At 39.5% G+C, this 26617-nt stretch overlaps 1 protein-coding gene across 1 annotated transcript in view; it reads left to right on the top strand.

The window, feature by feature from the left end:
- The first annotated feature begins 14423 nt into the window (after nucleotides 1–14423).
- LOC106507825 (uncharacterized) overlaps nucleotides 14424–26617 on the top strand; it is a 29820-nt gene continuing 17626 nt past the window's right edge. The window contains exons 1-2 of the mRNA XM_084975802.1: nucleotides 14424–18729; nucleotides 26370–26424. Coding sequence (XP_084831928.1) covers nucleotides 18699–18729; nucleotides 26370–26424 — 86 coding nt within the window. The 5' untranslated portion in view covers nucleotides 14424–18698. The remainder of the gene's footprint in view (nucleotides 18730–26369; nucleotides 26425–26617) is intronic.

The raw sequence follows: 26617 nt of genomic DNA, 5'->3' as shown, positions 1-26617 counted from the left end.
TTTAAAATTATAGTTGATTTGCAAGGTTTTGCCAGTTTCTGCTATACAGCAAAGTGACCCAGTCATACGTATATGACAGTTGGACCTCATTGCTTATTCATTCTAAATGTAATAGGTGGCATCTACTAACCCCAAACTTCCAGTCTATCCCGCCCCCTTTCTCCTCCTCTTTTTTTTTTTTTTGCCATTTCTTGGGCTGCTCCCACGGCATATGGAGGTTCCCAGGCTAGGGGTCTAATCGGAGCTGTAGCTGTCGGCCTACGCCAGAGCCACAGCAACGCAGGATCCAAGCCGTGTCTGCGACCTACACCACAGCTCACGGCAACGCCGGATCGTTAACCCACTGAGCAAGGGCAGGGATCGAACCCGCAGCCTCATGGTTCCTAGTCGGATTCGTTAACCACTGTGCCACGACGGGAACTCCTCTCCTCCTCTTTCTGACTTACTTCACTTAGTATGGGAATATCTAGTTGCATCCATGTTGCTGCAAATAGCATTATTTTCTTCTTTTTAATGCCTGAGTAGTATTCTATTTAGTATATTGCCACATCTTCTTAATCCATTCATCTGCTTAGTTTTCTGAGGAACCCCCATACTGTTTTCCATAGTGGTTGTACCAGTTTACATTCTCACCAACAGTACAGGAGGATTCCCTTTTCTCCACACTCTCTCCAGCATTTGTTATTTGTAGACTTTTTAATGATGGCCATTCAGACCTGTGTGAGATGGTACCTCACTGAAGTTTTGATTTGCATTTCTCTTAATTACTGATGTTAAGCATCTTTTCATGAGCCTACTGGCCATCCATATGTCTTCTTTGCAGATAAGCCTATTTAGGTCTTCTGCCCACTTTTCAACTGGGTCTTTTATTTTTTTTTTGGCTATTAGTTGTTTGTATATTTTGGGAATTAAGCCCTTGTTGGTTGCATCATTTGCAATTATTTTCTCCTATTCCCTATGTTGTCTTTCCAATTTTTTTCCTATTTAAAAAGATTTCCTTTGCTGTGCAAATCTTATAATTTTGATTAGGTCCCATTTTTTTATTTTTGTTTTTATTTCTATTGCTTTGGGAGACTGACTTAAGAAAACATTTGTACAGTTGATGTCAGAGATTGTTTTGCCTATGTTCTCCTCTAGGAGTTTTATGGTGTCTTCTCCTATGTTTAAATCTTTAAGCCATTTTGAGTTTATTTTTTGTGCATGGTGTGAGGGTGTGTTCTAGTTTCATTGATTTATGCGCAGCTGTTCAGTTTTCAGCACCACTTGATGAAGAGACTGTCTTTTTTCCCATTTTATTTTCTTGCCTCCTTTGTTGAAGATTAATTGACCATAGATGTCTGGGTTTATTTTTAGACTGTCTGTTCTGTTCCATTGATCCATATGTCTATTTTTTTTAAAACAAGTACCACACTATATTGAGTACTGTAACTTTGTAATATTGTCTGAAGTCTGGGAGAGTTATGCCTCCTGCTTGTCCCCCTACCCCCAGGATTGCTTTGGCAATTCAGGGTCTTTTATAGTTCCATATAAATTTTTGGATTCTAGTTCTAGTTCTGTGAAAAATGTCATGGGTAATTTGATAGGGACTGCCTTAAATCTGTAGACTGCTTTCAGTAGTATGGCCATTCCAAATATATTAATTCTTCCAATCCAGGATCATGGGATATCTTTCCTTTCCTTTGGATCCTATTTAATTTCCATAATGTTTTATAATTCTCAGCATATAAATCTTTCACCTCCTTGGTCAGTTTTAATACTATTTAATTTTTTGTGTGCAATTTTGAAAGTTTTGTTTATCTTCCTTTTCTAATATTTCATTGTTAGTATACAGAAATGCAACCAATTTATGAATGTTAATCTTGTATTCTTCTACTTTGCTGAATTTATCAGATTAATTAGTTTTCGTGTGAAGTCCTTAAGGTTTTCTGCATATAGAATTATGTCTGCATATAGTGACAATTTTACCTCTTCCCTTCCAGTTTAGATACTACTTCTTTCCTTTTTTCTTTCTTTCCCTTTCTTCCTTCCTTCCTTCCTTCCTTCTTTCTTTCTTTCTTTTTCCTTTCTTTCTTTCCTTTTTTCTTTTCTTTTCTTTTCTTTCTTTATCTTCTTCCTTCCTTCCTTCTCTTTATTGCTTGCTTGCTTGCTTGTTTGCCTGCCAGCCTGCCTGCCTTCCTTCCTTCTTTCCTTCTTTTCTGTCTGATTGCTATGGCTAGGACTTCCATTACTACGCTGAATAAAAGTAGTGACAGTGGGCATCCTCACCTTGTTTCAGATTTTAGCAGGAAGGCTTTCAGCTTTTCTCTGTTGAGTATTATGTTGGCTGTGGGTTTGTCATAAATGCTTTTTATTTTGTTGAGATGTGTTTCTTCTTTACCCACTTTGGTAAGAGTTTTTATCATGAATGCATATAATTTTGGTTGAATTTTATCAAATGCCTTTTCTGCATCTATTGAGATGATCATGTTGTTTTTGTCTTCTCTTTTGATGATATAATGTTTCACATTGACTGATTTGCCATCCTTGTGACACTGGGATGAATCCCACTTGGTTGTGGTGTATGATCTTTTTTATGTGTTGTTGGATTCTGTTTGCTAAAATTTATAGAGATTTTTTGCATCTATATTCATCAAAGATATTGGCCTATAATTTCTTTTTTGGTAGTAATCTTTGGTTTTGGTGATGGTGGATTCATAGAATGTCTTTGGGAGTGTTCTTTCTTCAATCTTTTGGAAAGTGTCTTCTTTGTGTGTTTGGTAGAACTTGCCTGTGAATCCATCTGATCCTAGACTTTTGTTTATAGGAAATTTTTTTTAAATTACATATTCAATTTCATTTCTAGTGATTGGGCTGTTCAAATTATCTATTTCTTCTTGATTCATTTTGGATGGTCTGCATGTTTCCAGAAAATTGTTCATTTCTTCTAGGTTGTCAAATTCTTTGGCTGTATAATTGTTCGTGTTATTCTCATGGTTTTTCATATTTCTGCAGTATCCATTAAAATTTTTCTTTTTTAATTTATTTTGGTTATTTGAGTTCTCTCTCTCTTCTTCTTGGTGAGTCTGGCCAGAATTTTTCAATTTTGTTCACCCTTTCAAAGAACCAGTTCTTGGTTTTATTGTTTTTTTTCTATCATTTTTAAATCTCTATTTTGTTGATTTCTGCTCTGATCCTTTATGTTTTCCTTCTTTCTGCTGACTTTAGGTTTTGTTTGTTCTTATTTTTCTAATTCTTTTAAATGGTGGGTTAGGTTTTTGTTTTTGTTTTTTTTTTTGTCTTTTTGCTATTTCTTGGGCCACTCCCACAGCATATGGAGGTTCCCAGGCTAGGGGTCCAATTGGAGCTGTAGCTACCAGCCTATGCCAGAGCCACAGCAATGCCAGATCTGAGCCATGTCTGCAACCTACACCACAGCTCACGGCAACGCCGGATCCTTAACCCACTGAGCAAGTGCAGGGACTGAACCCACAACCTCATGGTTCCTAGTCGGATTCGTTAACCACTGCGCCATGACGGGAACTCTGGGTTAGGTTTTTGATTTGAGATTTTTCTTCTTTTTTGAGGAAAGCCTACATTGCTATCAACTTCCCTCTAAGAACTGCTTTTGCATCATCCCATAGATTTTGTATGGTTGTGTTTTCATTGTCATTTGTCTCAAGGTATTTTTTAACTCCATTTTTTATTTCCTTGTTGACCCACTGGTTTTTTAGTAGCACGTTGTTTAGTCTCCATGTAATCAGTTTTTTTTTTCTCATTTCTTTTCCTGTGGTTGCCTTCTATTTTCATACCATTGTATTCAGAGAAGGTACTTGAAATAATATCTATACTCTTAGATTTGTTGAGGTTAATTTTGTGCCTCAGTATGTGGGTAATCCTAGAGAATTTTCCATGTGTGCTTGAAAATAATGCACATTCTGTTTTTTTGTATGCAAACTCCTGAAAATATCAATTGAGTCTGTTATATTTTTCATGTAGGATCTCTGTTGCCTTGGTAATTTTCTTTCTAGAGAATCTGTCCATTGATATGTACGGGGTGTTAAATTTTCCTATTATTATTGTATCCCCATCAATTTCTCCTTTTATGTCTGTTAGTATTTGTTGTATGTGTTTGGGGCATATATGTTGATGAGCATAATATCCTCTTTTTAAATTGATCATTGTATCATTAAATAATGTCCTCCTTTATCTTTCTTTATGGGCTTTGTTTTAAAGTCTATTTTGTCTGATATGAGTATTGCAACCCCTGATTTCTTGTCATTTCATTCACATGAAATATCTTTTTTCCATCCCCTCACTTAAGGTAATTATGGATTGATATATCTTTATTGCCATTTAAAACATTGTTTTCCAGTAGATTCTGCTTCTTCTCTGTTCCTTTCTTTTTCAATTTTGGTTGTATGATTTCTTTTTATTTTATGCTCGTGTCCTCTGTGGTTTTTGTGAATGAATTGTTTGATTTGGATTTGTGATTGCCCTATTTTTTCAAATATATTCACACCTTCCTATATCTGCTTCTTTTAGACTGACAGGCCTATAGGCCCAAACACATTCCAAAGAAAAAAAAAAGAGATCTAGATTTTCATACTCTCCTTTCCCGCGTTTTATGATATTGATGTGCTTTTTTACATCTTTGTGTTACTCTTTTGCTGTTCCTTGTGTTTATCATCACCTTCACAAATAGGTTTTAAGTAATTTCTTTCAAATTGCGATTTCCTCCATCCTCCATCTTCTGACTTCTCTCTTCTTTAAAGGAGACCACTCAATATTTCTTTTAGGATAGGTTTAGTATTGCTGTATTCTCTTTAGTTTTTGTTTAAGAAATTCTTTATTTTTACTTCTATTTTAAATAATCTTGATGGGTAGATTACCCTAGTTTGCAAATTTTAGCCTTTTAGAACTTGGACTACATCTTGCCACTCTCTTCTGGCTTAGGTTCAGTGTTGCTGTGGCTGTGGCATGGGCCCCACCTGCAGGTCTAATTTTACCCCTAGCTTGAGAACTCTCATATGCCACAGGTGTAGCAGTAAAAAGAGATAAAATATCAAATCCTTATATTGTTTACATGCAATTAATATAATATTTTAAACCAACTAAAATTAAAAAGAAAAGTAATTTGGATCACTATCTAATTTTCAGGTCCCATAAAAGTATCACCAATTATTGAATAATCCAGTTTAGTCTGGAATCACAGGTTACATTTAGTTATTAGGTCTCCTTAGGTTTCTTTAGTCTGGAGCAGCCCCTCAGTCTTTCCTTGACTTCCATGACCTTGACATTTCCAAAGATTTACAAGTCAATTTTTTAACTAAATTATTATTATTATTATTTTTACAAAATAGATATCTTCCGTTTTAGATATGTAGTATTTTTCTTGACTAAGTTAGAATTAGACTAGATTGGTAGGAATATCACAGAAATTATGTTAAATTCTTACTTTTGCATTTTATCAGATGGCACATGATTTTGATTTGTCCTGTTACTGGTGACATTCTTTACTCAAGAAAGTTGGTGTCTGCTAGTCTTCTCTACTGTAAGGTTACACTTCCCTCACCTACTCCTCACCCATCATAGTTAATAAGAACTTTTTGGAAAGGTTTCTAAGGAATCTTGTTTCTCAAAAAATTTGCCATATCTGTATTTCTGTCAGTATAGCTTTCTATTTTCTTTTATTTATTACTATCATTTATTACTATCAATTTGAATGCACAAATTGGCCCATATTTGGCCTAGGGGAGCAACCTAAAGCTGACTTTTGTGTACTTTTTACATGTACACATCACTCTTGGAGCATTTCTTTACTTTGTGGCACATGACGACATTCAGGCTCATCTTACACTTTCCTTGTGCCGTCCTGGAATCAGTCATTTCCCCATGGAGCCTTGTTTCATTTTAATGGTGAATGGTGTTTATGATATTACAGTCTTTATTCTAGCGGTATTATTTACGCTACGTGTGCTCCATGCCATTGGTCCTGCTACTCTCACATGCTCTCTCAGTGCACAGATCTAAAGAATGTATAAAAGTTGCATTTGTATCTACTATCTATTATTTATACACGTATTTATGTTATTGAAAATCATGAATTCACCATGGTATCTCCAGTTTCAATCTAACACCATAGGGTTCTATCTCATTCTCTTCTTTTCCATATTTATCATTCCCTTTCACAACACTGAGAATCCTGACTCCTGTTATTCTAAATATGTTTACTTAATTGATCCATATCCCCTATATATAACCAGACTTCCACCACATTCCTCCTGTACACATACCTTCTTTGTCCTTCTTGAGCTCTGACATTCTTCAGGTCACTTCATCAATAATGCATAAATAAATAAAATTTACATAAATAATACAGCCAACTATTCAAGTGTTATATCAGTCAATACAACAAATAAACCTTGAACAGTGAAAAAAAAATTGTGGCAGGATGGGTCATTGTAACCTATAGAATATGTGACAAGTGACAGTATGTCATCTCCAAGGCTAGATCATTAAAAAAAACAAACCAAGTTCCCAGCTTCTGCCTCTTGGATCATTTGCTGGTGGGGAGGCTGGTGCCACACCATGCATGAAAAAAAGTCCATGTAGTGAGGAACCGAGTTCTCCAGCCAGCAGTCATAGTGGTGAGCCATCTTGAGAGTAAATCCTTCATGCCAGTCAAGCTTTCAGAGACTGCAGGGCTGGCCCTCAACTCAACAATTGCATCATGAGAAATCTGGACCCAGACCAACCCAGGAAAGCTGCCCCTGAATTCCTAACCCTTAGAAACAGAGAGATAAATAAATATCCATTTTTGTTTATTTGTTTGTTTGTCTTTTTGGCTACACTCCTGCATGTGGAAGTTCCCAGGCCAGGGGTCAAACCTAAGTCACAGCAGTAACCATACCAAATCCTTAACCACTAGGCCACCAGGGAACTCAATTATCCATTGTTTTAAGTCACTAAGTTTTGGGATAACTTGTTATAGAGCAGTTGGTAATAAATACAACATGTTAGTAGGGTGACTAAATCATCCTGTTTTGCCCTTAATGTTCCTGACTTTAGCACTGCAAGTCCCATGTCTTGAGAAATCCATCAGACCTGAGCAAACCAGGGAAGTCATTCATTCCACATGTTTGCCATAATATAAAGCACAAGCACACCATAATAATTGTCATGACATATAGTCATGAGTTAGTGTGGATAACAGGTAGCAACAGCTTAATCACCAAGGTAGTTAATATCATCTTTAAGATGAAATAATTAAAGCAGATGTATCCTAAATTCTTTCCTAGCCCCAAATGAATCCTATGACTTAAGTTTTTGGGTAGTGGCTGTAAAAATGATTCCAAAAACTGGTAAGCTGAGGCTAGTTATTAAACTTTAATACCAAAGCTGCATCACTGCAATGAGGGGAGTGTCTTACATCAATTCATGGCTCGCAAAAGAGTCTCTGAAGCCATGGTATTTTTAATCTAATTGTTCCCGCTGAAAAAGATTGAGGTCCTCACCTTAGTGTTTGATTCTTTTTTTTCTTTCTAGTCTATATGGGATTTTCCAAAATTATAAATTAACAGTCTCAACCACCTGTCATTTAAACAAAAGAAGATTTATTATTTTAATCCAAAGAACAAATTATTACTCGCCTCAGCAGAAGTTTTGTCTAAAACTACCTTGTGTGTGTGTGTGTGTGTGTGTGTGTGTGTGTGTGTGTGTGACAGAGAGAGAGAGAGAGACTCCCTACACACTTTAATATTGAGAGAATCTTATTTTCCCTTAGAAATCTTAGGAACCTCAAAAATAGAGAGTGGCTGAGGGTTCCATAGGAGAGAAGAGGACACTTGTACAATCTGAAGCATCACAGCCACAGTGGGCCTTCCTGGAAGAGAAATACTTTATGAGGGATAAAGATAATGAGGAAAGTTATGAGAAGCTCCTTGAGTCATAATGAGCCCAAAGAGTGGAGATGTAGTGGTCAGTTTCTCTGAAGGTTGCTACGTGGTGACCTGAGACAATGAGACGGTACCGTGCATGGTCCTGTGCTTCCAGCCTAACGTTTAGCAGAAGTTTTGCCAAGATTTAGGGAGCAGAGAAAACCACCACACTAACCAGGGAGAAGCCAGGGTTCTTTTCAGTTTGTGCTAGACCTTTACTGGCTTTCATGTCTGTATTGTGTCTCTTTGGGATATCATGTGGTACAGAGGACAAGGGCAGGCACAAAAGAATAAAATGGATCTTCTGATGTGTAGTTTTTAAAAGAAGTCAATCAATTCTCTAACACTACTCCATGCAAAAGGTGGAACCTAATTCCTCTCACCTTGGATGTGGGCTGTCCTTAGGATTTGCTTCTCATGAATAGCATATGGTGGAGGTGAAGATGTGTGACTTTTGAGATTATATTATAATAGTCATTGTGTCCTTCTTCTTGCACTCTCTTGGAGTGCTAGTTCTTTGAGTCAGGAGGACCCTCAAGCAACCCTACAGAGAAGTCCACATGGCAAGGAATTGATCCCGCCTGCCAAAAGCAGCAAGAAACTAGACTGAGCATCCTGTCAACAGCCATGCAGATAAGCCACCTTGCAACAGATCCTTCAGATGATTATAGCTCTGATCCCCCTCTTGACTGCAAACTCATGAGATGCCCTGAGGGAGAGTCATGCAGCTGAGCAACTCACAAATTGCTAACCAAGAGAAAATGTGAAATAACACATTTTCATAGTTTTAAAAAAATCATGAAATTTTAGAGGAATTAGTTATGCATTAATAGTTAACTAGTATACCTGCCAACCCAGAGATGGACTCTTAGGCTTGTTTTCATAAAATTTGGTGAAATAATGAAATATGGCTCTACTTGCCCTCTGAGTAGAATATCATGTGGGCACAGTACAACAGGGACACTAAACATAACGGGAGATGATAATAACATACACACCAATTATAGGCCCCCAGGACCTTTCTAAGCATTTCCTCTTCTGCCCTGCTCATGGTTGATGGGAGGCTGGCCTCTGGAGATAGATATTCTAAATGACGGTAAATCCTGGAATTGTCATGTAGTTTTAGGCCCTGTTACATTCAGAAATGTCAAGCCAACAGGAAAAATTATCTACATGAAGAAGTTTTCAAGAAGGCCCACTATATTTTCTCCATTTCAGTTTTATGACATTCTATTGTATCCTTCCAATTTCTCTACTTATATTTGAGCTAACTTGAATAGTTCCATCTTCCTTGTAACCGAATGATCCCTGCAGGAGAGCATCTCAGGGCCTCATTGCTGATCCCTTTTCTACAATGGCTTCTGGAGAACAGAAATTGCCTTTGGGGTTACCCTTTCAGCTAGGCTAGTTCTTACAACACAAACTGGACAACGTACATGGAACTATTCTTTTTTTGTTTGTTTGTTCATTTTTTCCTTTTTTTTTTAGGGCTTCACTCACAGCATATAGAGGTCCCCAGGCTACGGGTGCAATCAGAGCTGTAGCTGCTGGCCTACACCACAGCCACAGCAATGCCAGATCTGAGCCGGGTTTGCAACCTACACCACAGCTCACAGCAACACTGGATCCTTAACCCACTGAGCGAGGCCAGGGATCGAACTTGCAACCTCATGGTTCCTAGCTGGATTAATTTCCTCTGTGCCATGATGGGAAGTCCTGGAACTATTCTTATAGAAAGAAATATTTTAATAGCAATCTAACCCCAAATGAGCCATTCTTGGAGGGCTGCAGTGTCCCATAAGTCCAAGGCAAAGAACAGAATTTTCATAGCTGAGTTTAAAGTAAAATAGAAATATGCTCCTTTCCTGAGTAATGTCTTCTAAACAATCTTAAATTCTGGCAAAAATGAATTATTTCAACCAAAAATCATGGAAGATTTTTTTCTGAATAATCAAAATGTCTCTGGGGTTTCTCATCTAAACTTCAACAAATATTTGAGAAATGATAATATGCAGTACTCATAACAATTTCAAGAACGAATTATAATAAAAAATAAAGTGAAAGAAAATACAATAAAAGAATATCAACTGCTTTAGCTCCAGAATAAAAAGCCTGTGTACAGTTTCCCTAGGAACTGAAAGCCATCTGAATTATGTCACATTGATTCCTCATTGTTAGGTGAGCAAATGTCATTTTGCAGATGCAAAGTGCATTAGACATACATTTACTGGCCATCTTCCAAAAAGAAGTACCCCTTATGTGGTAGAAATTCAACATAGCTAAGCTTACTGTTCAAAAGTGAAGAGTCATTTGCAGGGTGTAAAGACTTGCCTATACCACCCACATTCCAATACATGCTGTTAATTTCTTGAAAGTTTGGTTTTCTGGTTAAATCATGACCTGATTCAGGCCCTTGGGAATTCCCTGTTGGCAGCTATGATTGCAAATTTAATTTTAGTTCAGAGATGATGTAAATAAAAACCATTTAGGTTGTCAGCACTATGAACAAACATATAGAGAACGAAACACATGCACACACACACACACACAATTCTAATAGGAAGATAGGAAGATATTGTTGCACTTCTAGAGAAGTTTAGCTAAAAGTAATTTTTCTGTTCAAAATTTCTTTTGCTAAAGACACAAAATAATTTCACAGTATACTTACTGGAAATTTTTTTTTTTAACCTGAGATAGAGATCCTAGAGATCAGAGCAGGATGAGAAGTGAAAGATCGTTTAATCAAATTATTTCTTTCTAAAAGTGTTAAGAAATCTCATTGGAGGCTCTAAATGAAACAGTTAGCTTTCTTACCAAGACGCCCACACTCATTTAGAATGCTGGGTAGATGTATTAGCTTTGCATTTTTAGAGATCTGGGTGGGATCTAAGAACACAGTGGCATTTGGGGTTTGGCAAAACCTCTCAAATTATTTTTCAAACACTTCAGGTTTGGCAAAGGCAGACTGCATTTTGCCAAATGCCTTTTTCCTTCCTTTGGAACTCAAGTGTACTTCAAGGAAAATTTAATCCATATGATTCTGATTTACTTATTTTTAAGTCATCAAATTATTGTCTTGAAACAATGGATTAATGCTTAAGAAAGTCTTTTGAACAATATCCTGAAATTGTTGTAGATCCTCCCTGCACTTCATTCCAATTCCTTTGCCCTGAATGTCGGCACAAGTAATGCCAACCTTAAATCAGGCCACAATTTTGGAAACTTTACATTTGTTTCCTAGTTAGACTCTGTGAGCATGAGGTGGGTTGACCTAAACTTGAAAGACTGCAAGTTATTTCTCCAGCCAAAAATGGGTTTATTTGGGATCAGCAAAGAATTGCAGTTTGGGGTTTGCAACCATGGCAAGCCATGTCCAAGCCCTTGCAAGGCAAGGGAAAGAGAATGCTTTTATACAGGTGAAAAGGAAGTTGGGGAGGGCTATAGTAAACAGAGTCCATGGCTTTTCATCGGCTGAGTCCTTGTCAGGAAAGAGGACTCATTTTTCTTCCTCTTGGGCTCTGGGAGAACTCCCCCTTCTGATCTCCCAACTTTTTTTTTTTTCCTTTTTATGGTTGCACTTGTAGGATATGGAAGTTTCTGGGTTCTAGGGGTTCAATCGGAACTGCAGCTGAGGCTTACACCAAAGCCACAGCAACACTACATCTGACATCTGAGCTGTGTCTGTGACCTAAGCTGCAGCTTGCAACAACACCATATCTTTAACCCACTGAGTGAGGCCAGGGATTGAACCCACATCCTCACAGATACTATTTTGGGTTCTTAACCCACTGAGCCATAATGGGAACTCCTCTCCCAACTGTTTTTAATTGAGGGTTCTGTTTGTTTATTTATTTTTTTTGTCTTTTTGCCTTTTCTAGGGCTGCTCCTGTGGCATATGAAGATTCCCAGGCTAGAGGTCCAATCGGAGCTGTAGCCACTGGCCTACGCAGAGCCACAGCAACTCGGGATCCGAGCCATGTCTGCAACCTATTCCACAGCTCACGGCAACACCAGATCCTTAACCCACTGAGCAAGGCCAGGGATCGAACCCAACAACCTCATGGTTCCTAGTGGGATTCATTAACCACTGAGCTACAATGGGAACTCCTGTTTATTTATTTTTTAAGGTGGTTTTAAGATTAGCCAAAAAATACAGCCTATTATTCCTGGATAATATGATTACAAGGTTATGCAATTTTTTAGTTCAATCTTTTCTTCAGTGCAAAATTCCTTTTCTATCCTTTGGAGTTGACAATCCCCCCACCCTCCATAGCAACACACAGCAAGAAATGGTCCCTTCCAGAATTGCCTAACTTTAAATGTAGGTTTTTTTCTTACTTTGTGATTAAAGTTCATAGTAGGTGAAGTGGTTATTATCCAAGGAGATTATGCAATGGTGACCTGGGAAATGTCAGCTGTCCTTGGCGTCACTTCTCTAGGCTCAGGCTAGACTGCTTGTGTGGGAGTTCTAAATGCACTGCAACTCCCAAATATTGTGAACTGATCTCATGTCTACATCCCAAACTACTTTTTATTCCTATCTTTTCTAGATCGAAGAATGTTACCAGGCTTTTTCTTCGGAGACTTCTTCAGGCAAAGTCTATCCCCACCTCTTTGTACAGGAACTCTCTCAATCAATAAGAATTTATTGATTGTTCCTCTGGTTAGCAAATGAAAAGGGCTGGAGCCAAAAGAGAAAGGTGCAAATCAAATGCATATTAAAAGCATACACCAAGTTCTGTTGTATCCTGAGTTTAAATGGCGAAGTAAGATTGGTGAAAGCTCTGAGGTACAAGTACTTTCTGGTAATGTCTGACCAAGCAGAGACAGGGGATGGTCATTGTTAGAAGCCATCTGATAAGATCTCTGTCAAGATTATGATGACTGCATGTCCTCAACTGGCCCAGAGGCATCTCAGGACCTTAAACTCTTTGGGTTATCTGACAATGACCTTGCTCATAGGAAAGTGACTTTTGTGTAGGAGAAGAACCAAAAATTGTAGGTGGATTAACTTGGATGAGGAAAATATCCTAATTTAGGGGCTGGCAGAGGTGGGAATGAATTGGCTCTCTGGGTAAAGAGTACCAGCACATGAGGCTGGTTCATCTCCAGGCTATGCAGGGCCTTGCAATGAGCATACAACATGCAGTTCTCAAATATACCTGTTCTCATGTTTGTAGTCAAGAGACTCCTATCATTCTCTATAGTGCTCAGCTGTATAGGTCAACACTATGCTATGGGGTATCTCAGTGGTAGGAACTATGTGCTAAGTATGTATATCTATTTTTTTTTTTTTTTTTGCTTTTTTTTAAGGGCCGCACCTGCGGCACATGGAGTTTCCAAGGCTAGGGGTTGAAATGGAGCTATAGCCACCAGCCTATGCCACAGCCACGGCCATGCCAGATCTGAGCCACATACACTGTAGCTCATGGCAGTGCTGAATGGCTGACCCACTGAGCAAAGCCAGGGATTGAACCCACACCTTCATGGATGCTAGTTGGATTCGTTTCTGCTGCACCTAGACAGGAACTCCTGGGTGTGTATATCTTGATAATTTTCTTTAGAACATTCAAGAAAGAAAATGGTATATTAATCATTCCTATAGTATGGCAGAGCATAATGGGTGCTTCTAACAGGGACAACTGAGTTTAGAATGAAGAGGAAAGGTTTCCCAGAGGAGGCAGGTGATTTGAGTCTGAAAAGACAGCTAGGAGTCATCCTAGTAAAGACATGGAGAGGGAGTTCCCGTCGTGGCGCAGTGGTTAACGAATCCGACTAGGAACCATGAGGTTGCGGGTTCAGTCCCTGCCCTTGCTCAGTGACTCACGGCATTGCCGTGAGCTGTGGTGTAGGTTGCAGACGCGGCTCGTGGTTCTGGCGTAGGCTGGTGGCTGATTCGACCCCTAGCCTGGGAACCTCCATATGCCGCGGGAGCGGCCCAAGAAATGGCAAAAAGACAAAAAAAAAAAAAAAAAAAAGATATGGAGAGGAACAATCAGAATAGTATTCCTGGCGGAGGTGTCACCCTGGACCACGGCATGGAAATAAGATAGTCTGGATTGCTCAAGAAACCAGAAATAGTTCACTGTAGAATATGAAGGCATGGTGAAAGATGAGGGAGGACAGATGATTTCTGGGCCAGCAAAAGTGGTTTTGTATTTCACGCTAAGGGACTTGGGCTTTATCACATAGGCAGTGGAGGATCATTAAAGATGCCAAACTGGGATATGATTAGATTTGTACATTAGATAGATAACTATAGTAGCTGTCTGGAGGGACAGGCTAAAGACAACAGGATCAGTTTGTAGGGTATTTCTGTGAACCAGTACAGACATTTTGAGAAGCTGAAGAGTAAAGAGTATAAATTTGAGAGAAAAATGACAAGACTTGATGACTGACCAGATAGAGATGGTAAGGGACAGGGCAGGTCCAAAAGTGACTTCTGAGTTTCTGTAACAGAGGCATTGATGGTGCCATTTGCTGAAAGGAGGAATTCAGTAAAAATGTAGATTTCTGGATCATTAAGTTCAATTGTAGACATTCTAGGTCTATGGAACATCCAACTGGAAACATCCAGAATTATGTCTATAGTTCAGAAGACAGACATACAGTTCAAAGAACTGTCACCATATGGGTTGCTTTTGCAGAAATGAAAGCAAATGACCTTCTTCTGGATGACTGTATATGGTGGAAAAAGGGCTAAAGACAGAATCCAGTGGTAGTTTTCTGCCTCATGTAATATGGCACTGGTTTTCCATGAGATCCTGATCCTTGCAAATCTAGGGAAGCTGATTAGGATTAGAAGTATTCTGGGCCCCTGGACAGATTGTCTCCAGGTGCACAGCCATTTCCAGAGATCCTCAATGGGCTGCTTGAACACAGGATTCTAATAACATGTTACAGTCCCAAGGTTGTCTAGCATGATGAGTGTCTCCTGTAACTGTCACTGCTGCAAAACTCAGAATATAATCAACGATATAATCTACCACCTCAATATTCAGATTTTTTTTTTTTTTTTTGTCTTTTTGCCATTTCTTGGGCCGCTCTCGCGGCATATGGGAGGTTCCCAGGCTAGGGGTCTAATTGGAGCTGTAGCCACCGGCCTACGCCAGAGCCACAGCAACGTGGGATCCGAGCCGCGTCTGCAACCTACACCACAGCTCACGGCAACGCCGGATCGTTAACCCACTGAGCAAGGGCAGGGACCGAACCTGTAACCTCATGGTTCCTAGTCGGATTCGTTAACCACTGCGCCACGATGGGAACTCCCCTACCACCTCAATATTGATCTTAGAGTGAAAAAGCCAACCATGGCATTTCTGGAGAGACTGATGGTTTAGGTACCCAAGAAACCCTAAGTATGGCCAGTTGAGTGAGACAGAAGGTGGGAGGGTGATAGGAAGGCCAAACAAGGGATAGGTGCAGCTCCAGGAGGTTTTCCTAAATCTCTGACTTCACATACAATGGATAGATCTGTTAGTTTGTGGCCAGGGTGGTACCCAAACTATCTGTAATACCATAAATTACTTCAGATGAGGATGTTACCTTTTTGAAATCCTTGATGTATAAAAGTTCAGTCAATCAGATTAGAAATTCATCATATTTTCAAGAAATTTCAACATTTTTCTATGTAAGAAGAGGCGGAGTTACTAGATTCTGGAAATATGTCAACTGTTGTCAACATTTGAATGATCGTCAAAAGTAAGAATATATATACATACTTTTTTGTCTTTTTAGGACCGTACTCATGGCAAAAGTTCCCTGGCTAGGGGTCAAATTGGACCTATAGCTGCCAGCCTATACCACAGCCACAGCACTGTGGAATCTGAGACGTGTCTGCAACCTACACCATGGCTCACGCCAACGCCGGATCCTTAACCTGCTGAACGAGGCCAGGGATCGAACCCGCATCCTCGTGGACACTAGTTGGGTTCATTACTGCTGAGCCACAACAGGAACTCCAAGAAAATATTTTTATTACCTATTTGCATGAACCAAGTTTCTTGTTGGTGGTGACTATCAAAAGTATGAAGAAATTAACCACCATAAAGTCATGACAAGAAATTGTGAATAGCCATTTCAAGAGCAAAAAATTTAAAAAATATTTTGCGATTTCAAACACATTTAGTATTTGTTATCTTTTCTAGGTTTTAGAAATTTTTTCTTATTACAAAAGAGAAGACAATTACTTTTTTCACCAATATCATTTAGACATTTCCAAATAGTGTCCAGTTTACCCCAGCATGTCTTACAAATAGTTTCAAAACCCATGTGTGTTATGAGGTAACAAAGTTTGGAAGGTACTGACTTGAGAATACCAACATTTAAGGGGTGAATAAAACAGGATAGGCCATGAAGAAAGTTGAAGAAGACTAGCCAGTGAGTGGGTATCAAATGAGAGAGTGACATCAAGAAAGTAAGAGTGTGGTTAATGCTGTCCTAGTGCATGGAGAGGTTGAATGAGATGAGAAAACCCTTCTCTATTTATCAATGAGGAGATAACTGATCATCTCAATGATGACAAGGTCAGTGTGGCTCCAGGGCAGGATGTGGTTTGTAACAGGTTAAGGTGTGAAGGAAAGTTAGGATACGGCGATGATACAATAAATGTAAATTGCTCTTTTGGGAAGATATACTTTGGTTTTTGTTTGTTTTTTGGCATACTGAAGTTCCCCGTGCCAGAGATCAAACTCATGCCGCAGCAGAGACCCAAGCCACAGCAGTGACAACGCTGGATCCTTAGTCTGCTGAACCACCAGGGACCTCCTGAGGAAGCTCTATGAAGAAATTGAAAGGATGGAACTAGAAGGAGAGCCATATAGAACCAATAAGAAGTATGAGGTTTTCCTCACAGAACTGGAAAAGAGAATATATTCATGAGTTGACATAAAAGCCAGTTGAGAGAGTGCTTGTTGTAGTTATAGGAAGGGGTGGAGTCGGGACAAGGAATGGAATAGTCTCTGAGGAAGTAGGAGGAGAGAAGATCAGAGTACAGGGAAGTGGGTTAGCCTTAAACACAAGGGACACTCCTCTCTTGGAGCTTGTAGGGGTGGAGATGAATGTGATGTTCCCTTGCAATGTGGCAGCAAATAGTTGGTGGCACATGAAACACATGGTTTTGATTTTTCTTAGTGTATTAAGGGGTTAAATTAATCCAGGAGAAGGGAGCTTGAGAAGAGTGGTTAAGTTTGAAGTTTGAAGAAACTGTGGATAGATACTTGCTTTTTTTGTTCTGTCTTTTTAGGGCCACACCCATGGCACATGGAGGTTCCCAGGCTAGGGATCAAATCAGAGCTGTAGCTGCTGGCCTATGCCACAGCCACAACAACTCAGGATCCAAGTTGTGTCTTCAGCCTACACCACAGTTCACAGCAGCCCTGTATCCTTAACCCACTGAGCAAGGCCAGGGATCGAAACTGTGTCCTCATGGATATTGGTCAGGTTTGTTACCACTGAGCCACAATAGGAACTCCACTGCTGTGGTGCAGTGGAATGGGTGGTGTATTGGGATTGCTGGGATGCTGGTTCGATCCCCGGCCATGCTCAGTGAGTTAAGTATCCAGCGTTGCACAGCTGTGGCTTAGGTGGCAACTGCAGATTGGATTTGATCCCTGGTCTGGGAACTCCATATGCTGTAGGTAGGCCAAAAAAGGATAAGCGAAAAAACAAACAAACAAAAAAGCAAAGACTTGCTTTTATAATGGTGCTGATCTGAACAGTTGAATGATTTTCTCCAGCCACATTCAGCAGGTGTAAGAGCAGAGAAGACAGATGGGTGGGCTGATCCAAGACCAAGAGGTTACAGAGTTGCCACAGTGCAGAAGCAAGGTGGCTGGAATGATAAAAGTGCTGGAAGAATGGTTGAAGAGACAAACCACAGGGTTTGGACAACAAAGAGAGGAAATGAAGCAACTTTATTATCTCCAAGGCAGTAAGAACTAGGGACTGGGAGGAAACCAGGTTTCAGAATAATCACAGAATGAAGGGGAAAAGATTGCATATTGCGCCGTGTTTGAGGGGGTTTGGAGGATTTTATTTCCAATGCAATGAAGATTCTGCAGACACAGAGAAGGGCTTGGGGTAGGGGATAAAGAGCAATGGAAGGAAAAGTCAAGATTGAGGAAGCACAAGGCAGTCAGAAGAGAGAAGAGAGGATCTCAGAGGTTCATACTTTAGATGGAGTTGTAGGAGTTCTAGGATAGCAGGCACAGGAGGAGTTGGTGTGGTCCACAGGTCTTGATGTCTAGGAGGAGAGATGGTTGCAGATGAAGGGGCCCCAGGAGGCTGGCTGTGGCGTTCCGTCAGGGTCCTAAACAGAATAAGGTGAGGAAATGTTCGGTCCTCCAAGAGATGGAACTGGAGATGGCTAAGGTGATGAGAATTCTGCTTAAGAGGCCACCTGCTCAGAGGGTTACACATCCTTCAAACCTCAGCTCAAAGCTTGATTCCTCCCGGATGCTTGCTCTCCCTCCCCTTCAGGTAGGGAGCCAAAGTGTCTTCAGGAAGGACACCAGGCAATGAAATAGAAGGTAGCAACTGGGTGGAGCAGGAAGTGGTTCTACCTTTGTGTCAGTTTCACCTTTCAGGAAGTGTCCTGGACAGAAGGATCTTGAATCACAGTCAGCAGGTCAGCTAGAGAGCCATGTGACACCAAGAACACTGCTGCAAGCAATCCCAGTGAAACTCCCAGAGTCCAGCCTCCTGCCTCCAGGCGAGTCCAACTAAAACACAATCTTGGCTCGAAAGAAAAAGGCATGTTACCATCCAACTTTGCCACTTGAAATGAAACTAGAAAAACATCCTGAGAACAGAGGTAGGTCTTGATTCATCTTTTTTTCCCAAAAGAATGAGTGTTTTCGTTACTATATTATTTCTGTCCTAAACCTCATCTAATAACAAAGTGATCTGTTTTTTGATTATTTACAAGTTTGATGCTACATGTAGTATTCATTTTGCCACAATAGCGTGAAGTGATTGGATGAAGAGGAAGTGTTCATTTGCTGGGAAATGCTGTTTGGAACATCGTTTTTAGAAATAGGATAACCCATAATGGTATTACGAAACATGTTTAAAAGCTGCCAGACATAAGTACAACACATGTTTTTAATTATATGGCTTTAAAATATTTTTTATATAAAAATGGAATTTTGTTCTCATTAAATGCTTTTCTTAATTTTTTTTAAATTGAGAAAATGATGGAGAGAGGAAGGGGAAAGTAAGCCGATTACCTATTAGTAATTTGAGATTATGGATTTAAGTAAGAACTCTGCTGTACACTTCATTCCATCTCTTGACCCTGCCCAGTCTCCTACTCATCACTATCCTGGTTCCCTTCCTTATACTTCAGAGGGCAGGGAGCATGGTATTTTGTGGTGATCTTTTCCTGTAAAAGAGAGGCCCTCCACTCAGAAGTAGGCACTCCTGGATGCACACAACACACACACACACACACACACACACACACACACACACATACTTTGAGGAAATTCATAGCTTCTATCTCTACTCTACCCCTTCCAATCCCATCCTGAAGCTTCCAAATTAAGTCCCCCTTCTCTATAAAAGGGGCATTCAGTACAGAACATTAGTCGATGCCAGAGGCTGCCTTTATTTTCTCTGTGTCCCTGTAGGCCTGATACCTTGCCTGGTATGGAGAAAGTGCTCCATCATGTTTGATGAGTGACACTACAAAAAAGACATGCAATTTCAACTAAGGGTGTGTAGGGAGCAAAGGTAGGGAGGGTCAATTGAAGTTTAGCACTTGTCTTCTCTTGGGTCTGAGCCAGCCAATTGGATAGACTGAGAAAGACGCATTCATTGTTTCCAGAAAGAAATCCTAAATTTCTGAAGCTGGGTTCTCGTGATGGTAGGAAAATGTTGGCTAATCTCAAAAACCCAAGGATGAAGTGGGTAAAAGAAATATGTAAAGGAGCGTTGAGACCGAGATGCCAGCACAGTGACTCCTACCATCAGCATTTCCTAGGTGAGGCTTGGCCCCCTTGCTTTTTCAGAGCAAGGCAAGGTTCCCGAAGCACTGGACCCAGGACCCAGTTTCTTGCCTGTATTGTTCCCTCCTAGACAGTGGCACAAGGTGGCTCATCCCCTGGTCCTCCGCTGTATCCCCTGGAGGAACAGAAATCACGCTGCATTTGTGTGGCATTTCCACACAGTGTGCTTCAGTTAATCACTGTCACAGTCAGAGAAAGCTCTGGCCTGCCTTCTCTGCAGCCAGTCTCAACTGGAGCTGGTGGGCTCAAGTCTTGCCAGAAATGAATTCCTGACGTAGAGGACTAAAATAAAACTGTCTGTGAAAAGCTAGTTTATACATTGAGACAGAGACATAGCTTTTGCTGCAATTGTATTTACAGGGAAAAAAATAAACAACAGAATAAATCATCAAATAACACTTTTTCCTTCTTTCTTCCTGGCCCAGACTTCCTTCTCTTTGGTGCTCAACCCAGGATCTCTTGTAGGTAGTTTATTTTACCAAAGAAGTTGTTTGATCAACTTGGAATATGTCAGCTGAAAACAAATTTATTTGATCTGCACAGGAGTGTCAAGAACCCTTTGTCTTTAATCTGAAAAAAAAATGGCTGCTGAGGTGATGGTTACTATGGGGACAGAGGAAAGACATCATAATTTTGATGTTTTCCAATCACTTTTCTCTTGGCTTCCATTTAAAACAGGGTCAGCCCCTTATCTGTACACCAGTTGAGGGTCAAAAATCATTCATGTTTGTTTTTGGGCTGCTTCCCAAATACATCTCTGATGTATCAGTTTGGGATAAAAGAAGGTGAGATCTTCTGATAGAGTCTTTCCGTCTAGAAGCCTCTGAGAGAGGAACCCGTTTTGTGACTATGTTGGCGGGCCTGGTACACATGATATTAAAGTGGACAATTTTACAGCTGGGAGAAAAAAAGCCATAAAATCTTTACCTCAGTTTCCGGGATTATTTCATGTTCTGTCATGATACAAATATCTATGATGTTAGAGAGAGACGCCTGGTCTAAGATATTATTCTTTTATCAAAATATGTGCTCCTTATTGCTGAATCACAGATTGATAAAATATGACCTAAATAGTTGTTAATAATCAGGATTTGGTTTTCCTCTGGCTTAGTTTTTCCCATCTGGTTTTGGTTTTGTGGTTGCCTTTCCAGTTCTAAGCAAATGTAATAAAAAAGATTATGAAGGTAAAAACACACTATGATTTGTGAATCTCATCCAGTTCAGCCCTCTAAATGAATGGATTTTTAAGGAAATCGAGACAGAATATATTATGCTAGAGACTCAGGTATTGTACCCAAACCAGTACACAGACAAATGAATATATTTCATGCTTGAATGCCACATTCCACAAAGAAAAATGATTACTCCATGTCACCCCAATACTCTGTAACAATGAAAATAATTCAAAGAAAGAAAGGAAGAAAGAAACAAGAAAAAAAACTATGGAAGGAAGGAAGGAAGGAAAGGAAGGGAAAGGCATAAAAATATATTGGATAGAGTGGCCAAGAGGCTGGAGCCAAGTTCTTGTGGGTAGCCATCAATCCTCCTTTGTCCCAGAGGAGAAATTCTCCACTTGAATTCTCCACCAGATCTCATCTATCATGACACAGAGAGCATTTGTGTCATCTTGGTCACCCTCTGCTCTAAGTCCATTGGTCATAACATAAGATTAGTAATAATAATAGTTCACGAAAATTGTGAGCCAACTGTTGCATCAAGTAGATTATAGGTGTTCTTTGGTCCTCCCAGCAGTCCTCTATGGTAGGCCATGTCATTGTTACTGCTATTACTTTACTGAGGGAAAAATCAGAGATGGAGAGGCTAAAAGACTTGCCTTGAGCCAAAGAGTTAGTGAGAGTGTGGAACAGGATTTGAAACCACATGTGCATGTCAGCTCTTATCCTTTAGATCCCTAGTGTGAGATAGGCACAGCCAGGGAAAGAAAACACCCCGGAAGGGTGAGAGCTCTCCCTCCTTGTTCTGATTCCTGGGTGTTCCCCATGTCCCATCAGCGCACTGATTATTCCCGTCCATCTCCTCACCCGTCTACTGTCTACTTGTCTCTCTTCTGCTAGACTGCAGCTCCTTCACAGTGAATCCAAAACACTGACAATGCCTGACCCACATTAGGTACTTAAAGCATTACTGGTGAAATATGCTAAAAATGATTACATGCCTTGGGAGGGATTTATAATAATAATCGAGACCAGTCTTGCCTAGCTAATTCTGCATTCTTTTCCAGATAGTCAATAGTTTGTTTGTAATTGTATACAAACTTCTAAAATGTAAGCAGGTGCAGTTGAAAATACAATTTGATGCATTATTGCCATTATTCTACTTGGCATTTGCAAATTGAATTCTAATTACAGAATTAACTGTTGCATTGTACTGAAAAGAAAAGGAAGTGTTTTAATTTAACATTTTAATAGGAAGTGTATGCATATTTACTAACTTCATTATAAAAATATCATTGAGAAGTTTTTGAATATCTATCCCACAAAACACAATTAGCTTTTTTGATGGAAAATGTAGTCTTATTTTACCCACAGCACTGCTTTGTACGTAGCTCAGTTCTCAGATGCCCTCTAGTGGTGATAAATTGTAAGTAAATAATAGAGTAGGTGAAAAGAAAATGAATTTACCTGGTAGTGGCCATTTTACAATCAGTAACCATGTCTGTTCTGACTTATTATTTAGATAAAACAGAATTAAAAATACAGAATATTTCTTTGTCATCCCAGGTTAAAGTAATAGCTTTAAAAAATATCTCATAATATTAAAAAGTACTAGTAAAACACACACACATACACAGGGAATAAATGAAGTATAGATAATAGTGAAACAAATGTGTGTGTACCCAGGGCCTGATCTAAGAAATACAAAATATAAAAAATAGAAATATAAAACAAAAACACTCAGTGTTTGTTTGATTTAAGATTTGCTGTCTTTCCTTGATAACATACTGCAGTCAGCCCTTCATATCTGCACAGTCCCCATCCTGTTTTGAACTGCAGCTGGTTGGACCTGCCCCTACAGAGGACTTAATTGTCCCATGTCATTTTATATGAGGGACTTAAGCATCCATGGATTTTGTTATCTGTGGAGGAAGGGGTGTGTGTGTCCTGGAATCAATCCTTCTCAGATGCTGAGTGTCGACTTTATTTCCCAAGAAGCAAAACAAGCAAACTCATCCCCACTTGAATAAAATCCACCCTTAGCCTCATTAACAAATGTGCTCTAGCAGCTGAACAAAGCAGTAGTTTTAGAAAAATGAAAGGAAGCTTTCATTATACCTTGCACATAGTGAGCACTCAATAAATAATTCTTTATTCGTTTTGTACTTAGTAAACAATCTGCTAATAAGTCTTGGTTTTTTGAATCTTTTAAAAGCTATCTTGAGGGAATAAGAATTCTATCACGGAGAACATATAAGATTCTCCATCTTCTTTTAAATTAAAATGCTTAAAATCATTCCTAGAGGAAATTGTTTCATTTATATCCTAAAAACAGAAACACAATCATTTAAAAATGTCTACTGATTTAAACTCAGGCAGGATCACCTCTCCATCAGTTTAGACCACTTATGATTCAGAAATAGTTTATTATTTTTCAACATACTGGAAATGGATAGGAGACTCTGTTATCTTAAATTTGTATAGGACCAAACTATATTTTGACGGTCAACATCTCAAACCGAGTCTGATGACAATTTCCACTTTGTAAAGAGAAAAAGTAGTTTTGAAATATTTGGAAACATACAGATGCAACTCAGCATACTTTTCCCACAAGGTGTCACTATGGTACCTATGAAGTATAATCATAGATGTATTTATCTGTCTGTGACTTTATTTTTAAGCATAAACAATCGGAAAAGATCTATCCATAGGCATATGTTCTTAAAACTGAGGAAATAAATGAATCCATAGATCTCCATTTTCTACTATGCATATGTATATGAAAGCAAACATACTGGCTTGAATACATATTGAAATCTTAAGTATATGCATCCAAGGAGCAGTGTAAAACACATATATAAAAAAATGTAAGCTTGTATTCATTCTTTGACACATAATCTAAAAAGTACCTGGTGTGGCACTCACACTGTGCCTTTTCTCACCAAGTATGTGATACACTTTTGGCTGCTTAGATTGAGTTTACATATTTAATGTGCATGTGTGATGGTTAAAGGATGACTACTGAGTGATTTCTGAGTGACGAACAACTGGCAAATTCATGTTTGTCCTTTGCTTCTGCTTGAAGTGAGACAAAGGTTAAGAGCCAAGAAGTTAAATAAAACAGAGTTCAAAACCTAGCTCAGCCACCCATATCACCTCTGCCCAGTTAATTAACCTCCTGAGTCTGCTTTCTTATTTATAAAACGGGTATAGTAATATCTAGCTCATCGCAGTTGCTATGGCAGTAAATTGAGACAATGCATGGAAAGCACCTAGCACAGAAGAGATTACTTAATAAATAATAGTAGTTATTATTAACTTAAAGAGGGAAATGTTAATTAGAATCACATTTTAGGAGTTCCCATCATAGCTCAGTGGTTAATGAACCCGACTAGTATCCATGAGGATGCAGGTACAATCCCTGGCCTTGCTCGGTGGGTTAAGGATCCTGCATTGCCGTGAGCTGTGGTGTAGGTCACAGATGCAGCTTGGATCTGGTGATGCTGTGGTTGTGGAGTAAGCCGGCAGCTACAGCTCCAATTCGACCCCTAGCCTGGGAACCTATGTATGCTGTTGTGTGGCCCTAAAAAGACCAAAAAAAAAAAAAAAATAGAATCACATTTTAGGCTTTGATCATAGGCCTTTGCATATGAGAGGCCTGAGTTTTACTCATATATGTGGAATGCTTATGCAATAAAATTCAAGCAGATCTATGAAAATTTAAACACTTGCAATAACCGGCATTCCATAATGGCCTCTAATCAAAGTTTTGTTTGCTAAACTCAACTATTTGTTTGAAGAGTAAACAGAGGTCTGGCCCTGCTTTGTTGAATGTCTCTCTTCTGTGGTAACAGTAACTGAAATTTGCCGTAAGTTTGGCAGCTGCACGTAGTTAAACATTGCTTGGCCATTATTCAGCAAACTGGGGGTTTCTTCTTATCCTTTGTGTTAGGCCCGCTACATAGCATTGTACGCTATTTTCTTATTTGTAAGCCTTCAGTGGCTCCCCAAGGATCTAAGGACAAAGTACAAACATGTCATCTGTTGCTTACCCAAGTTTTTGTTTTGAGTCGGCTTCAGATGTCCTATCCCAGAGAGTCTCACCAGCAGCTCCTCAGACACACTTTGCAAATAAGGAATCCAAATGCCAGAAGGTGGAAATGACTTGCCCAAAGGAGTCCCACTCCTAAACGTCTGAGCTAAGACTAGAAACCAACTGTTACAGTGGCACCTTCTCTGGCTGAGGATGGCTCCTAATCCTAGAAAAAGGAGGGTTATCCTCTTTAACTGCTGTTAAAGACCTACACCAGGCTGGGACCAAGGAGAACAGCAAGGCACTTGCTTTTCCAAAGCAGCCAACTTTTACCAAGTGGTGAGAAGATGTTTGAAGGTGCACTAAGAAATCCCTCTCCCTTTTTTCTGATATCTTATTTATTTTTGCTTTTTAATTTTTTTCTCTAAATGTTAAGACTTAAGTAAATAAAATACATAATACAATATTGCTAATCATTTCTACCAGGCTAATTGGCTTGTGGGACACTCTGAGGTTCAGAGTCTTACCCTGCCAGCTGGGGATTCTGAGCTGCATTAGAAGCAGCAGTGCTTATAGCACACCTTTTACTCAAAAGCATGGTCTGCTGGTCAGCAGCATCCATATCACTTGGGAGCTTGTTTGAAATGCAGAATCACAGACCCCACCCAGCACTTTTGAATTTCACTCTGCATTTTAACCAGGTTCCAAAATGACTGGGGTAGACACTTAAGCTTGAGGACCACTGCCTTTAGCACTACATAAAAGAACCTCATGGAGGCAGTATTCCGTGTAGAGTACTGGCTTGGTTGCCCATGGGAGAAATTTATGAAATCTTTGGCATAGTTATTGACACTTTGAAACTCCACAAATAATAGTTTCCTTCTTCCTTCTTTTCTTTTTTCTTTTTATGGCTGCACCTGTGGCATATGGAAGTTCCCAGGATCAGAGGCACATCTGTGAACTTCATCACAGCTCACCCACTGAACGATGCCAGGGATCAAATCCGCATCCTCATGGATATTAATCGGGTTTGTTAACTACTGAGCCATGATAGGAACTTGGAAATCTGCAAATTTGACACATCATAAGTGGGAGTTCACTTACTCCGCAAATGTTTCCAGAGACTGCACTGCTATAGGTCAGTCCAACTAGCATCTAACTCTTTAGATCCCTCACTCATGAGTAAAGATACCAATACCATGTTTACCAAGCTCATAGCACACATATTTACTTCCAGAAGCCATTCTTCACTGGGCTACAGCGGAAGGAGTACCCTGCTCATCCCTCCCTGGGTAAGAAAATTCTCACAAAATCTTTTTTTACCTCCTACTCCAACTCTTGATAGGCTGAAGGTGCGTGGTTGGCTGAGGTCTATAAAACTGATGACTTGTTTTGCAGTTCATAGTTTGGTGGTCTTGCACTAACACTTTTATATGTAGTGTGATTAAAATACAGTTAGCTTTTACTCATTTTAAATAATTGATA

The sequence above is a fragment of the Sus scrofa genome, chromosome 9, assembly GCF_054392235.1.
Source record: "Sus scrofa isolate SSC_HxYL_T2T_F1_AM1 chromosome 9, Sscrofa_HxYL_maternal_Yorkshire_Landrace_v2.0, whole genome shotgun sequence".
Classification (NCBI taxonomy): Eukaryota; Metazoa; Chordata; class Mammalia; order Artiodactyla; family Suidae; genus Sus; species Sus scrofa.
This window is presented reverse-complemented; position numbering and strand designations above follow the sequence as displayed.